This window comes from Blennius ocellaris (assembly GCF_963422515.1).
Source record: "Blennius ocellaris genome assembly, chromosome: 20".
NCBI classification, from domain to species: domain Eukaryota; kingdom Metazoa; phylum Chordata; class Actinopteri; order Blenniiformes; family Blenniidae; genus Blennius; species Blennius ocellaris.
The window spans coordinates 3,022,959-3,036,545 of record NC_137669.1 but is presented as its reverse complement, the minus strand read 5'-3'; the positions used below and the strand labels follow the sequence as shown (position 1 = coordinate 3,036,545).

At 46.2% G+C, this 13,587-nt stretch overlaps 1 protein-coding gene across 1 annotated transcript in view; it reads left to right on the top strand.

Moving 5' to 3' along the window:
- Window positions 1-1,354: 1,354 nt before the first annotated feature.
- LOC308145191 (uncharacterized protein) overlaps window positions 1,355-13,587 on the top strand; it is a gene marked incomplete at its 3' end in the record, with an annotated part of 41,601 nt that continues 29,368 nt past the window's right edge. Inside the window, exon 1 of the mRNA XM_080516553.1 lies at window positions 1,355-2,474. Coding sequence (XP_080372679.1) covers window positions 1,575-2,474 — 900 coding nt within the window. The 5' untranslated portion in view covers window positions 1,355-1,574. The remainder of the gene's footprint in view (window positions 2,475-13,587) is intronic.

Sequence of the window (13,587 nt, the reverse complement as noted above, 5' to 3'; positions counted from 1 at the left end):
AAATGCACGTTTTCAGACTTCGCCCTCAAGCCTGAGTACCTGGAGGGAATAACCCACTCATGGACAGGAAGAGCATGCACAGAATGGGCCACCCCAGATTCAAGCCTACAGCATTCCATCTATGAGTCAGGGATCTTTACTTATTTATCTATTTGATCGGGACAACGCACATTAATGAACCATCATATACAAATAGCTCACAAATTGTAAATGTGCCAGATTATAGCAAAACTGCTCATTTGCATCGGTAGTCCCGAGGCAGGTCACACAAGCAATACAATGTATAACGGAATATAAAACACAGTATAAAAAAAAAAACAACATTATAAAAATTATATAAATTACATTTACGTAAAATGAGTGCAGGGATGATTTCTTGATGTGTTAACCACTACACCACCAGGTTGCACCAGATTCAGTGTAAATTGCATAAATATACACTATAAATGTGTATAAGGTATTGGAGGGGGACATAAACATCCATTTGTGTGTGTGTGGTTATCTGGCTGCGTTTGCCCTGCGATACTCTGGTGACTTATTCAGGATGGACCCTACTTTAATCCATAATTAGCTGGATAGAGTGGATTAGGTGATGATAGATGGATGATTTTGAGGGTTACATTTGAATATATGACTCCAGACAGATTAGTGTCAAGGGGCACAAAACTGCAAGTGTTTATATATTGTTTGCTGGTGAAAGGTTGTCGACCCTTGGTTTTGAGTGAAGTTAGCTCCTAAATTTAGACTTTTGTGACACATTTTGTTGATAAACAATTAGGTAAATATTGCGATTTCCTTGTAAATATTTTGACGTTTATGTGCTTAGAATTGTACAGTGGTAAAACTATCTGATGCACATTTTCTGAAATCAGATAAAATAGCTTTGAAACAACAAATAAACTCTCCTACAGCATCAGGCAGCACTGATGTGAATAATCATTAGCTTTTTATTGATATGCAACCGCTTAATTAAGAGTCTGAATGACCAGTACTTTAAAGATAACAAACGGGGCTTCTCGAACACGTCGACGGGTTTATGTTGTGCTCAGTTTAAAGCGCATTAGACCTTCAATAATGGCTCTTCTTCGGTATAAACAACGTTGTTGTGAAGAAGCTCCGGCTCCACTTTTTGGAGGGAAATCCACTCCGGGTTTTCGCGGTCTCGCGGCAGGTCGGTAAGATGGCTGTGTCTCGCGGAGCCTCGTGCTGGTTTGGTTGATTTCGAGCTCGCGCTCTCGTTCTGTAACAGAAGCCCCCCCCCCTCCAACACATACACACACTCACACACACTTGGGCCGGAGAAATTCATTTCCCCGGCTCTGTATTTATATATTTTTTCTTCCACGACCCCCCCTCCCCGCTCGGTTTTTAACTTTAACCGGAGTCGCAGTGGATTACCGGATACCGGTCCGGGCGGAGGACACGGGGGGGAATGAACCGGGACGACGGGTACGTTGGTATGAATATAATTGTATTTATATTCAATGGTTCTTCGGAGTTTGCTTGTGAGTGAGTCGCCGTGCTGAGAGAGAGCGAGGCAGAGGAAGAGTGGAGGAGAGAGAGAGAGGGATATCATGGCCGCTCAGGTCGCCAGCGTCGCCACTCTCAACACCAGCCCGCCATCCGAACTCAAAAAGCCGGATCGGGACTCGCAGGAGGAGTCGGTACCGGGGGAGAAGCAGCATGAAAATAAGGAACCGGGACCTGACGGCGGATCTCCTGGCCAGAAGGAGCTGCAGGACGGGAGCGATGCTGGAAACGCTGGGGGAGGAGGGGATCCTGACATGAAGAACGGCAACGGGAATCTACCCAGGGTAAATAATAATAGCAGTAATCAGAATGATACGGGCGGACCCGAAGGGAATAACCATCCCGGGATGGGACACCACCACCCGGGCCCCTTTCCTCCACCTCCTTACGGTTACAACCAGCACTACAGCCGGGCCCCTTTTCATCAACATGGCGGACAACAAAGCCCTGGCATGGCAGCTGCATCGGGGCCGGGCATGATGGACCCATACCCCCCTAATTCACACGAACACGGCTACCCCAACCATTACAACAACTACAGCCCGTTCCAGAGCAGGACTCCATATCAGGGCCAAGGATACGGGGCCATGAATTCCCCGCGTAACAACCAGCCTCCGGCGGCTGGGGGGCAGCCAGGCAAGCAACAGCCAGCAGGAGGAACCACCGCTATGGCTGCCTCTTATAATAATCAGAGGTATAACATGGGAAACCAACAGCCTACGTCTACGCCAACTTTGAACCAGCTCCTGACATCCCCGAGCTCGGCCCGGAGCTACCCCAACTACCCCCCGGGAGACTACAACAACCAGGAAGGGGCCAGCAAGGGACCAGGGGACCTGGGTAGCACTCAGTATGGTGGGGTCCATCCGGGTTGGCAACAAAGGACCCACCACCCGCCTCCCATGAGCCCGGGAAACACCGGACAGCCTCCCAGCAGGAACCAGGTAAACTTCCCCCACTGCACCGACACACTTTGGGCCGAGTTCGAGTCTCCGGGCGGCCTGGAGGCAGCAGCCGGAGAGTTGCTTATTGCATTGGACCAGCCATTGTCTATGTAGCAAGAGCTCTAAAATGGCTGCCTCGATGTTTCCCTCAATACCGAGCCCTGCATCGGTGTTTACACAGAGGTACGGGGCTCGTGCCGGGGCCGGGGCCGGGGCCGGCTGCTCCGGGCCGCGGTGTCGCCCCGCTCGGTGCGCAGGGCCGAGAGTTTGACTAAAGTCGAGCAGGAGTTCGCCGGGGAGAAAGTGTGACGGCAGGGGTGACGGGGCGGTGCGGCTTCCCTCCTCCGCTTGCCAGGTGTCGGTCGCTCGAACCGAAAGGAGCATTTCTGCAGTAAAAGCACGGGGGTGTCGTCGGTACCGAGCTCCGGCCGGGGTCCGCGTCGGCGGCTGTCAGGGCCGGTAAACAAGCCGTGGCTGTTCGGTTAGCATTAGCATAATGATTATATCGGTGAGAAGCGCGGCGGAGGTTGTGGCGACAACTAGAATCAGCGCGTTAGAATGTGTGTGTGTGTTTTTTTTAAAGCGTTCTTTTTCTTTAACGTTCGTATCTGTATGCGCTTAAAATACCGCGGAGGTTCCGGTTCGGCTCGGTTCGTCCGCCGGTTCCCCCGCCTCGCGCTCCCGCGTGCCTTGCGCGGGCCCTTGGTGTTTTTTTTCTCTCTTTTTTTTTTCTTTTTTTGTTTGTTGTTTTTTTTCTCTTTCCGTAAACAGCAGCCGCTCCGAGCAGCCAGAGTGCAGGTCGCCTTTTGCTTTGGGATTTGAATTATGGAGGTAAAAATCCTGCTGTCAGCCAGGAGACAGTTGGTCTTAGGTTGACATGCGAGCAGAGATCTGATTGGCTCCCACGTTCCCTCTGCTCTCCGCCATTTATAATTGCATCTAATGGAAGGCTGCAGAAAAAAAACAAAACACAGCCCCCTCTTGCCCACATCTGTGTTCCTCCACCACAACATAGTCCCAACATCGTTTAAATAACTGTTTTCTTCATAGCCATGCCACTTTATAATATTTAATGAATTTCTAGACATTAAAATATGTAAATATCCTCTGTTATGAGCATAAATATGCACCAGAACACCCCAACTCATCACGTGTTACTGAGCTTTTCTTGTATTTGTGTTGATTAAATGCATTTTTTTCCTGCCAGTGCTCTCAGCTCGGTTCCTCCCACTGCAGTAATTTGCATGATGACTGTACCGATGTTGCTCCACCAAGCGCCGTTTTTCGTCCGTCCGATTGAACCCCCAGCACGTGTTTCCTCCGTCAGCATCTCGGCTGTCATCCGCTCCACCTTGCACACCTGAACTTTAATTTTTTTCATAGCTGCTCACTCCATCTCGCTCCTTCTTGCTCCTTCTCACTCCCTCCCTCATTCCCTTTCCCTCCCTCCCTCCTTCTCACTCGCTCTCCCTCCCTCCTTCTCACTCTCCCACACTCTCTCTCACACTCACTCCTTCTCACTCCCAAGCCCACTGATTCCCCCTTTAGAGAGTAGATCTTTCCAGATCAAGGTGGAGCAGGAGAGGATTCTCTCTCTCTCGCTCTCTCTCTCTCTCTCGCTCTCTCTCTCTCTCTCTCGCTCGCTCGCTGTCTTGTTTACAAGCAGGCCAAGGTGTCAGCCAAGTGTCACAGCTTCTCTCTGTTTTCTTTTTGTCTGCAGGTTTACAATAGCCTTAATTTACTTCCACTGGTGGTAGTGGATTCATGTCAACAGTCCTCTCTCTCTCTCTCTCTCTCTCTCGCGCTCTCTCTCTCTCTCTCTCTCTCTCTCGCCACGTGTTGTGTTTTTACTCCAGTTATGTGTCACAGGTGAAGTATTTCAATGAGAGGTCAGATAAGGGATTGTCATCTAGAATGTGCGAGTGCTGAATGGCGTCATCACAGACGAACTAGGAACCACTTTCACCCCGTAATCTTCTCCAGTCTTTTCCCAGTTGCAGCGTTTCGTTCAGATTCTGCAAAAATGATGCATAAGTAGGGTCGCACTAATGAATGAGTTAAAAAAAAAAAAAAAAATCAAGCAAAAAAATTAGATAATTATGGAGAGAGAACTGGTCAAATATTACAGTAACTGATGGTAAAAAATTTATTTTTTGACTATAATGCAAGAAATGAAATATGCTGTTAATTTTAGGCCACACCCACATGAACTAAAACGTTTTTTTCTCCCTGACGTTCTCAGACAAAATTTCATCCACACGCCGCTATGAACACGGCTCAACACCAGGCTTCAGGTCCTGTAGTACACATGCAAGGCCTTTAGGGGCGCTGTGACTCAGCAAACACAACAAATGCAGAAGAAGAGATGGAGCAGATAGAAATTTAGATGGAGACTCATACACCTGCTGATAAACCTTTATATAATTCTAGTTCTATAGGTCTATGGCCCTGCTCTTCCTGCTGCTAGCGTCAGTAGCTTCTGCAGCTCCACCGGAGCTTGTAGTTCCTGATTGTTGTGGTTATTAGGTGACATTGTGGACCGCGGTGGGCGATTATGTCATCTCTTTTCCACAGATGATCGTCTTTGCCGTCCACACCCCGGGGTGCTGTACAGCACGAGCCGGGGTTTTAGAATTTCCCCATTTTGGGACCCGTGTTTAAAAAAAACCCCAATTTTCGTGCTTTTAAAAGCGCCTCATGTGGACGACAGGCCAGAAATGACTCCTTTAGGTTAACCGGCAAGCTGGTGTGGACTGAATGTGGACAGGAAGGCAGACGTACCTTTTTGTGACCTGAGGCTCACTTGTTTCAAATGTCTGGGTGACGCCGCCTCACACTTTGCTGGTCACAGTTTGTTGCATGACAACAAGGCTAATTGCTGGTATGTAAATCCAGTTTGGCTTAGGTTATTTGATTTTTGTTATTTTCTTGCCCAGATTTTCTTTGACCCAACTCGGGCGCTTCTCACCACTTCTTGCCAAAATCTAGCGGCGTCACGCTGAGTCGGCCCATTTTTCTCTGAAGAAAAAGTTTCTCCACTTTGCAGTGCTTCAGTTCGTCACCTCCACTGTGTGGAGAGGCGTCTCTCCCTTCATTTAGAGTTGGAGGATTTTCCCAGCAAAGCGTTTCAGTCCTTAATCCAGTCCAATGTCTCTGTCAAAGTAAAAACTGGTGTTGTTGTCGTCCGATCTCACCTGGATGTCGACAAATGTGTTCGACTGTTGTATTTCTGAGCTGATTGAATCGCGACGTCTGAATTTGTGTCCTAACTGGCTATGAGAACCTGGGGGAGGAGTTTTGTGTCGTGTTTGTTGAGGCTTCTGGTTGGTTGCAGGTTGTATCCTGGCAGCAGAGCGTCAGTATGAACGGCAGAGGTTGGGGCTCCAGGGTTTCTTATATAGTTTGTCCTACATCGCAACGCTGGATAACTAAGCTCTAAATTTAGCTCTCAGTGGTACATTTGTCAGCTATTTGCAAACTTCAACTTCAACTCAAAGCAGATATTTCCAAGCTTCATGTATTGAATCCGCCTTTATTGTCCATAGGAAGTCTGAATCCCAGACCATCTCTACCTGGACACCTCTGGTGTGAACTCCGCTGCTCTGCTGCTAACATGATTAGCTTGTAATGAACCAGAGCACATGATTCTTTTTCTCATGTGATGGTTTGTTTGTGCCTGTATATTGTAGGACAATTACATTGGAGTGTTACTGGTATTGGGAGACTAATTCATCATTTTGTTATTAGAGAGCAGTTTCATAGCCTACCATAATGTCTGATTCTTTTGTATGATTCTTCTTTTGAGAGCTGCTTCGTTGACAGAATTTAAGATTAGCTGAGAATGTTGATTCTATGAAAAGTTACCAATCTATTACTAGACAGTGACTGAAGCATTTGATGTCTTTAAATCAGTATTTTTTTGTGCGTGTGTATTTTAATACTTGTGTTCCGACAGGCTTCTCTTTGCGAACAGATTTCTTCTTGGTTTTTAAATGAAAAAGCTTCAAAACCCTTTGCTGGTTTAACGCTGGGACTTCCTGGTTACTACACTGAAGGTTTTTTTTCACAGACCTGTATATTTTCACAGTATTTCTTTTGCCGAATATACGAGGCGTGTGGATATTTTACAGTTGCTTAGTGTGGTTAAAGGGTAGAAATGGTCCAGAAGTGGAAAGAATCAGATCAGCTTTTCCCAGAGTTCATTGCGATGTGGGTGGCATCACAGGTGGCGCCTGGAGTACCGGGGTACTCTCTGAAAACAAACCGGGGTTTTTCTGGGCAGTCACCTCGCAGCAGAGATGTCACACCAGGCTACAGGCGCGTAATGTTTGCTCAGAGAGCCTGTCTGCCGTTTGTCTGCAGAGTTTGATGTGGCGGCCAAAGTTCAGGTGGGAAAGGTGGTTGTTGTTGTTGTTGTTTCCCCCCCCCCTCCTCCCTCCTCTGTGGAAGAGCTGACCACGCCGCCTGCTGCGTTTCAGCTCAGCTTATTAAACGCTTCAACCTCTCATTCATTAGCAGCGGCACGATTGGCCTCTTAATAGGCGGATATATCTCCAGCAATAATCCGACGGATGGATTTTATGGCGCCGTTCACCTGCCTTGGGCCGCCGGCTCCCGATGAATTAATGTGTTGGACCCAGTGGTGGACGAGGGCTGATATCACGGGTCTTCATTCCAAACAAACACCGTGACGTGGATTGCAGTGGAGCCGTTTCAGTGGCTGGGTGTTCCCTCCATCCTGAACTGCACTCCCACCTGAATGGTAATAATACGCTCAGACACTTGGTAGATGTTTACTTGAGGCGATGCCTTGAAAGCTCCGGAGCTCACGCAAAGTTCAGTGGGTCAGAAACTGTCCAGAAAAGAAGAACGGAGTGCTTCCAGCTTTGCTTTGTCTCAAACTAATTGATGCATGAAAGAGTCATGTGTCCTCTGACGGAGCACAGAGACCTCTGCTCAGTGTCACTCAGATCCTGTCCTCGCAAGTCTCGTTGGAACGCAACACTTTTTAATGGTCATTTTGTTGTATACGTCCTTTCTAATTCAAAGCCATTGCGACCGTAACTCCATCAAACGTCTTCTGGTTCGACAGATATCCAGTAAGTAACTTGTTATGAACAATACTGGATGTTTCATTCAGTGGTGGAGAACGTGATGGTGTTCCACGGCCACGTCCCTCGTGTCCAAACACTGTAGTTTACATCCTGACTGGACCGGAGCGGTGAAATAGTGCAGTTATAACCTTTAAATTCACGCTTTAAAGTTTTTCTTTGTTGCGGCGCCGACTATACGTGATGAAAATGTCTATTTTGTCAAAAACCAAACAATTACATTCCATAGATGGTCACAATCTCAATATATAGTCAATTTTTATGATGCAAAATACAGTTAAAAACCCCACCTTTTCTCACTGGTGCTTTATGGGTGTTTTTACAAACGTACCCTGACAGCATGGCCTTGAGGTTAATAGTAGTCTGCTTTCTTTCATGGCAGCTTCCCTGATCTCTCAGCTCAGGTCTCAGTGTCGTGTTGTGTCGCTACTCCTAAGAAATCCGTTAAAGTCAATGTTTCCTAAATACATTTTCACCATTTTCTCTGTGATTTGACTGGTTTGGAGCCTCTTGATGGCCTTATGTTTGACACCTCTGATCTGAATCCTACATGGATGTTAGTCATTACTTTGGTATTATGAGTATTTGCACATACTCTTTAAACTTGCATTAAGGGAAGTGACCATGATGTGGTTAAAAACAAAAACAAACAAAAAAAAAGTCCTTGTGCTACGTGGATTTATAGATGACTGATGTTTCTATTGCCAAATTTTGATTATCAATTAACATGTGTTGCTTGGTAAGAATAGTATTGAAAATCACACTAGAGATTTCTCGGGGAGCTTCTGGAAAAACGTTAATGTATACAAAACTCCTTTCTCTGTCTCTGCTTTCTTGTAGTCTTTAAATTTGACATGTATCATAAAAGGCCTAGGAGTTATTGCATCAGAAATATGGCAAATCCTGTGAGCGCTGACAAGTTGGGAGGGAACGTTATTGGGAAAAAATCAAAACATGTATATGCTTTAAAATGGAAAAACTGTTTTGCAATATGCAGGGATTCATGCTCCCACGAGCTGTAAATGTCATCCTGTGGTGCAGCACATGAGAAAATATTGCAAAGATCAATCCATAATGAGGATAATCAACATCACAAGTGCAACAATTGATGAGAAACATGTATTGTATTGATGTACTTTCAAGCAAAAATACAATAAAAAAAAAAAACCGGTGGTCATTTATTTCCTTTTCCAGCTCTTTCCGTTCCAGCTGATTGTTTCGACTGATCTGCGGATGTCTTGGGTTTCAAGTCGTGTAGATTTGATTTTGAAATGAGCAAATAGTTCGGCAGTTGTTTTCTGGGGTTAATTGATAGAAATCCGTCTGGTCGCAGCCAATTCCACGGCCGGCCGCGACTCCCGGAGCGTTTTCTGTTCACGGAACGCGACTGGCAGTTCTAAGAAGACGCGCAGAAGCGCTTCCAGTCCAACGCGCAGTCAAGTTTTTTTTTTCATCGAGAAGAGGAAGGCGAACGCTCAAAAGGGAAGTTCACTCTGGGCTGTTTAGCCTCCACTGCTGAGTAATGATTCTCCACAGGCCACATGGACAGCATGCTGCCTCCTGGCAGCTGGGTGTGTGTGTGCGCATGCATGTGTGTGTGTGTGTGTGTGTGTGTGTGACGGTGTCAGTGATACCCAGGGGAGGCGGGGGGGATGTTTTGTGAATGATCTTCGTCTGCCCCTGACAGCTGTGTGTATTTGTGTATAAAGTGCAGCAGTTACTTGCGTGTGTGTGTGTGTGTGCGTGCGTGTGTGTGTGTGTGTGTGCCGCCTCAGGAGCCTCTCTGACCTGCTCTTACTCCACGTGTCACTCGCCATCAGTCTTTCTTTACGAGCGCCGTCCTTCCTCATCCCACTGACAGGGTGCGACGGTAACGTGGGTCTGCTCCGCCTGTCCGGCCCTTTAATTCCGAGCTCTGGAGCTCACTCACTACTGGCTGCTGCTCTTCTGTCTTCAGTCTGTCTCCTTTTGAAACTGATCCCAATGACTGAGCAAACGTTCTGGGAAAGATTCTTTTTTAAAGGTTTTAGTTAAAAAAAAAAAAGGAACTTTCCAAAAAGAAAAATTGCATTGCTTTCCTTGAGCAACTCGACTTTTCGAGCTTCTGTCCTGAAACACAAGAGATGGTCTCACGACAGGGTTTTCAAGCAAAAACAGGGAATCTTCCATTGCGTTTTGATTTTAATTTCCAGCACAGCGGTTCGGCCACTGAAAACACAACATTTTGAAAATGCTACTGCTGCGTGTGCACACCTTGGTAAATCATTCTGCACATGCTCAATACATGAACAATAACAGCAATGTCCTCCTCCACAGTGTCATGACTCCTAGTTCATATTCTCCTGAGACGTTGTAGTTTTATAGTTGAATCACCTGGAGGAGCGTTCCAGCTTCGTTTTCTCTCCACACGAGTGTCCATGTTCTCACATTGTTGATCTTTCTAGCATGTTTTTCTCTGCACGTGTGGTTTCATAACATAAACAACCATCAGCACCAACAGTCTCATTGCACCATTTTAAGTGTTTCTCCCATCGTTTTCAAAATGTTGTTGTGTAAACGTTGAAACTTTTCTGAAACAAAAACTCAAAATGATGCGTTTTCATTTGAAGCATTCAAACGGTGCCTTGCACATCAACACTTTTCTCTTTCATCCGTCCCATTTTCCCCGTTACTGGATAATTTTTTTCTTTGAAGGCCAGTTCTTCGTTTGTTGACTGAACCAGACTTTCATTCTAGTTTCCCTTTGGGAGCTTTTCCACCAGAAAGAACGAGGTTGTAGTTCAGAGCCAGGGCCAGGCTCAGCACCAGTTCTTTTGTCTTTCCACCACCAAAGCGCCGGCCAACCAGGGGCTGAACTGGTGCTACGCTAGCCCCACATGGTGCTACGCTAGCCCCACATGGTGCTACGCTAGCCCCACATGGTTGCTGGACCAGAGCGAAGCCTCACACATCGTCAGCTGGCGGCGGAGTTGTCGCTACCGAGGAGGCGGAAGTGAGGCTGAACCGGCTTTCTGAAATCTACACACGACACAGAGCCCCGGAGTGGTTATAGAGAAAAAAAATCAAAAGAACGCGTGGGAACAATATAATGAATCGCTCCCCGAAGTTAATAATGCGAGGGAACGAGATAATTGAATCTGCGATGGCGGCGCCGTGGCCCTCGACGCTGCAGAGCTCCTGTTCCGTCAGCTGCGTCGGATATAGAATTTAGAAGCAGTTTTCCATTGTCGTATCGTAACATCATTGTACCTAACTTCACTCTCAGGTCTTGTATGGCGTCATGACCTTTAGAATTTCCCCTCTCTGGGGGTCGTGTTCAAAAACCCAGAGGTCTGCAGGCTCCGCTAAGAGACGCTCCGATATTGTTTTTTAACCCACAGAAATGTATAATGAAGTGACGCTTTTGGTTGATCAGCAACTATAAAACAAACTACATACTCCTAATGCCCAAATGTTGGGAAATAAGCTCCAAGCTCATTCACAGGTTTTGATTGTTTTCCCCCTCTGGCCACTAGGGGCTCCGGACTAAAGCAAGGCGGACGTGAAAAAACACCAATAGAGCGACGAGGGGACTCAATGTTTTCTGTCTCTTTGGTGTGAATCCGAGGTTCAGGCCAGACTAGATGGAGCGACCCGGATCAAACCATGAATTCAGTCCGTCTCCTGGTTCCTGTCAGTGCTAAACTGGTGAAATCCGTGACGGATGACATTTTGGAGTGATGCAGTGACGTGGCTCCGTTGACCAACGGTGCTCATGTCAGAACTGACCCCGTCACCGGCCTGAACCAGAACCTGGTTCTTCTTGGTGGAAAAGCCTTATTCTTGGAATCCCGCAGTATCGTACACCACAGGTCCTCTCAAGACATCCAGACCTTCAGCACAAGTTGGTATTTCTGAGTCTCCCCCTTGTTCTTTGGCTGGCACCCCTCCTGTCCCTTCCACTCTTTCTAAAGTGGTGCCAATTACTAAAACAACCACACTCGGGAGAGAAAAGTTTGACTGGAGATTTCATAACTCATTGTTTCTGGCAGATACAGGAAAACTTTGATCCTTTATCTCTGATACCAAAGCAGAATTATGAGGGACCACCCACAAGGACTTATGAGAGTAATGGGAGGTAATTTAATGGAAAGAGCTCTAACTTTTTAATCAATATAGTTATATGAAGTCATTTCAATTGATTTGAGGTCAAATTGCCTTCACCCTACCATTTACCCCGGAAACCAATACAAGTTATTCATGTTGACTTCTCCTGCCGGTCGTCCTTCCAGCGTCTACTGACGTTCTTTAAATCTTCATTTGAATCAGGTAAAAGGTTAATATACGCACCCCGGAAGTAAATATGAGTCGATCTGAATAATTGTGTGCTCCGGGTTGCAACTGAAAAACACGTCAAGGAAAAATGTGGACAAATGTCAGACTTGGGCTGCTGCACCGGGGCAGGCCGCGATGTAAAGGTAATTCATTTCTTTTGACATTTACCTTCTAAAATGCTCCAGATTAGCATAGTAATATCGTCCTCTGAGCCTGTGCGGGACTACAGCCTTCATTTACATGGCGTGTGGTGTGTGTGTGTGTGTGTGTGTTTTCACGGAATAAAGTGGTTAACCTTTAAATGGGTGCAGTTGTTGATACTGGGAGGTCGAGAGCGATGCTTCTCGCTCAGTTCTCACCTCTGATCCTCCCCGTGGAAAATGAAGCCAGTGGTTTGTTCATTTCTCACGCAGTGGGGGAAAGTTGTCATGATTTGTGTTGTTGGATTATTCCCTCCAGCATCGACGTGGTCATCCATTGTTTTTGTTTGGGTATTTTAGGCCCCGTTTACACATTTTCAAGCGAAAACAGAAAACGAATTGCATTTTGCATTAATTTCCGTTTACATGACCCGCCGTGCTCAGAGCATCTGAAAACGCTGCTTAGGAAAACGGCTAGCAAGTTGGAAGATTTTTGAGAATGCTCCATCTCTGTTTCAACGGGGGGGGGGGGGGGGGGGGGGGGACGCAAACATTTTAAAGTCTTTGCTTACAGCCCAGGCCTCCCCTGGATGTAGTAAACTCTTCTTCTACACATGCATGGGTAGATGGACGATAACGAGGTTTTCCTCCAGAGCGTCATGGTTCCCATCTTCTCTTGGGACTTGGTACTTTTATCATTTGTGTCACCTGTCGACTTAAATGTTTATAACAAAACAACAAAACAACCAACACCACCAGCTCCTGGCCTGACCTACTAACTACCATGATTTTTGGAGTTTCTGCCATTTCCATGTAAACATACATTGTTTTAAAAATGTTGCTGTGCGTTTCTAAAATGAAATCTCAAAAATGATGTGTTTTCACTCAAAACGTAAACGAGGCCTTGGCCGGCACCGCTGACGTCAACACCACGGTACTTGTTTTTTTTTTTTGCAAGTGAACCCGTTTTGTTTTTGTTTTGTTCTTTTAGCGCATTTCATATTACGCAGCAGAATAGTGACTTAACTCAAGCTGAGGTTGACGTTCATGAGGTTCTGCACCAGACGGTAATGCATCAATCAGTGCCAAACAACGTTTATTCCCACGGAAACATCTGGGCTCTGTCTGCAGACCAGTTTTCCCCGCTGGGATCTCGAAACGTCTTAAAGAAATAAAGAAAATGTGTTGAGCTGTGAAAACGATTTTCTCTCCGGTCCAAATAATAACATATATTTTTAAACTGTGGTCTCGGCGTGGACCAAACACAAGACATGCTACGTCCTCACAGTGGATCTCGTGTATAATTGTTTGGTCTCTTTGTAGTCGGAGAGTTCTTATCCCCGCCATAATCCAACTTGCATGTAAAAGTTACGACAGGAGTTGTGTCCACAGCGTTTAGTCTGATGTTAAAATAGTGAATTGTTTTTCTCAAATGGAACTTTTTGACACGCGAGGTCACGGGATAATACACTGGTGATGAGTTTCTGGACCAACTTGACGAAGTTTGCAGAACTTGATTCATTTAAGTGTTACTAATTGAAGCAATTA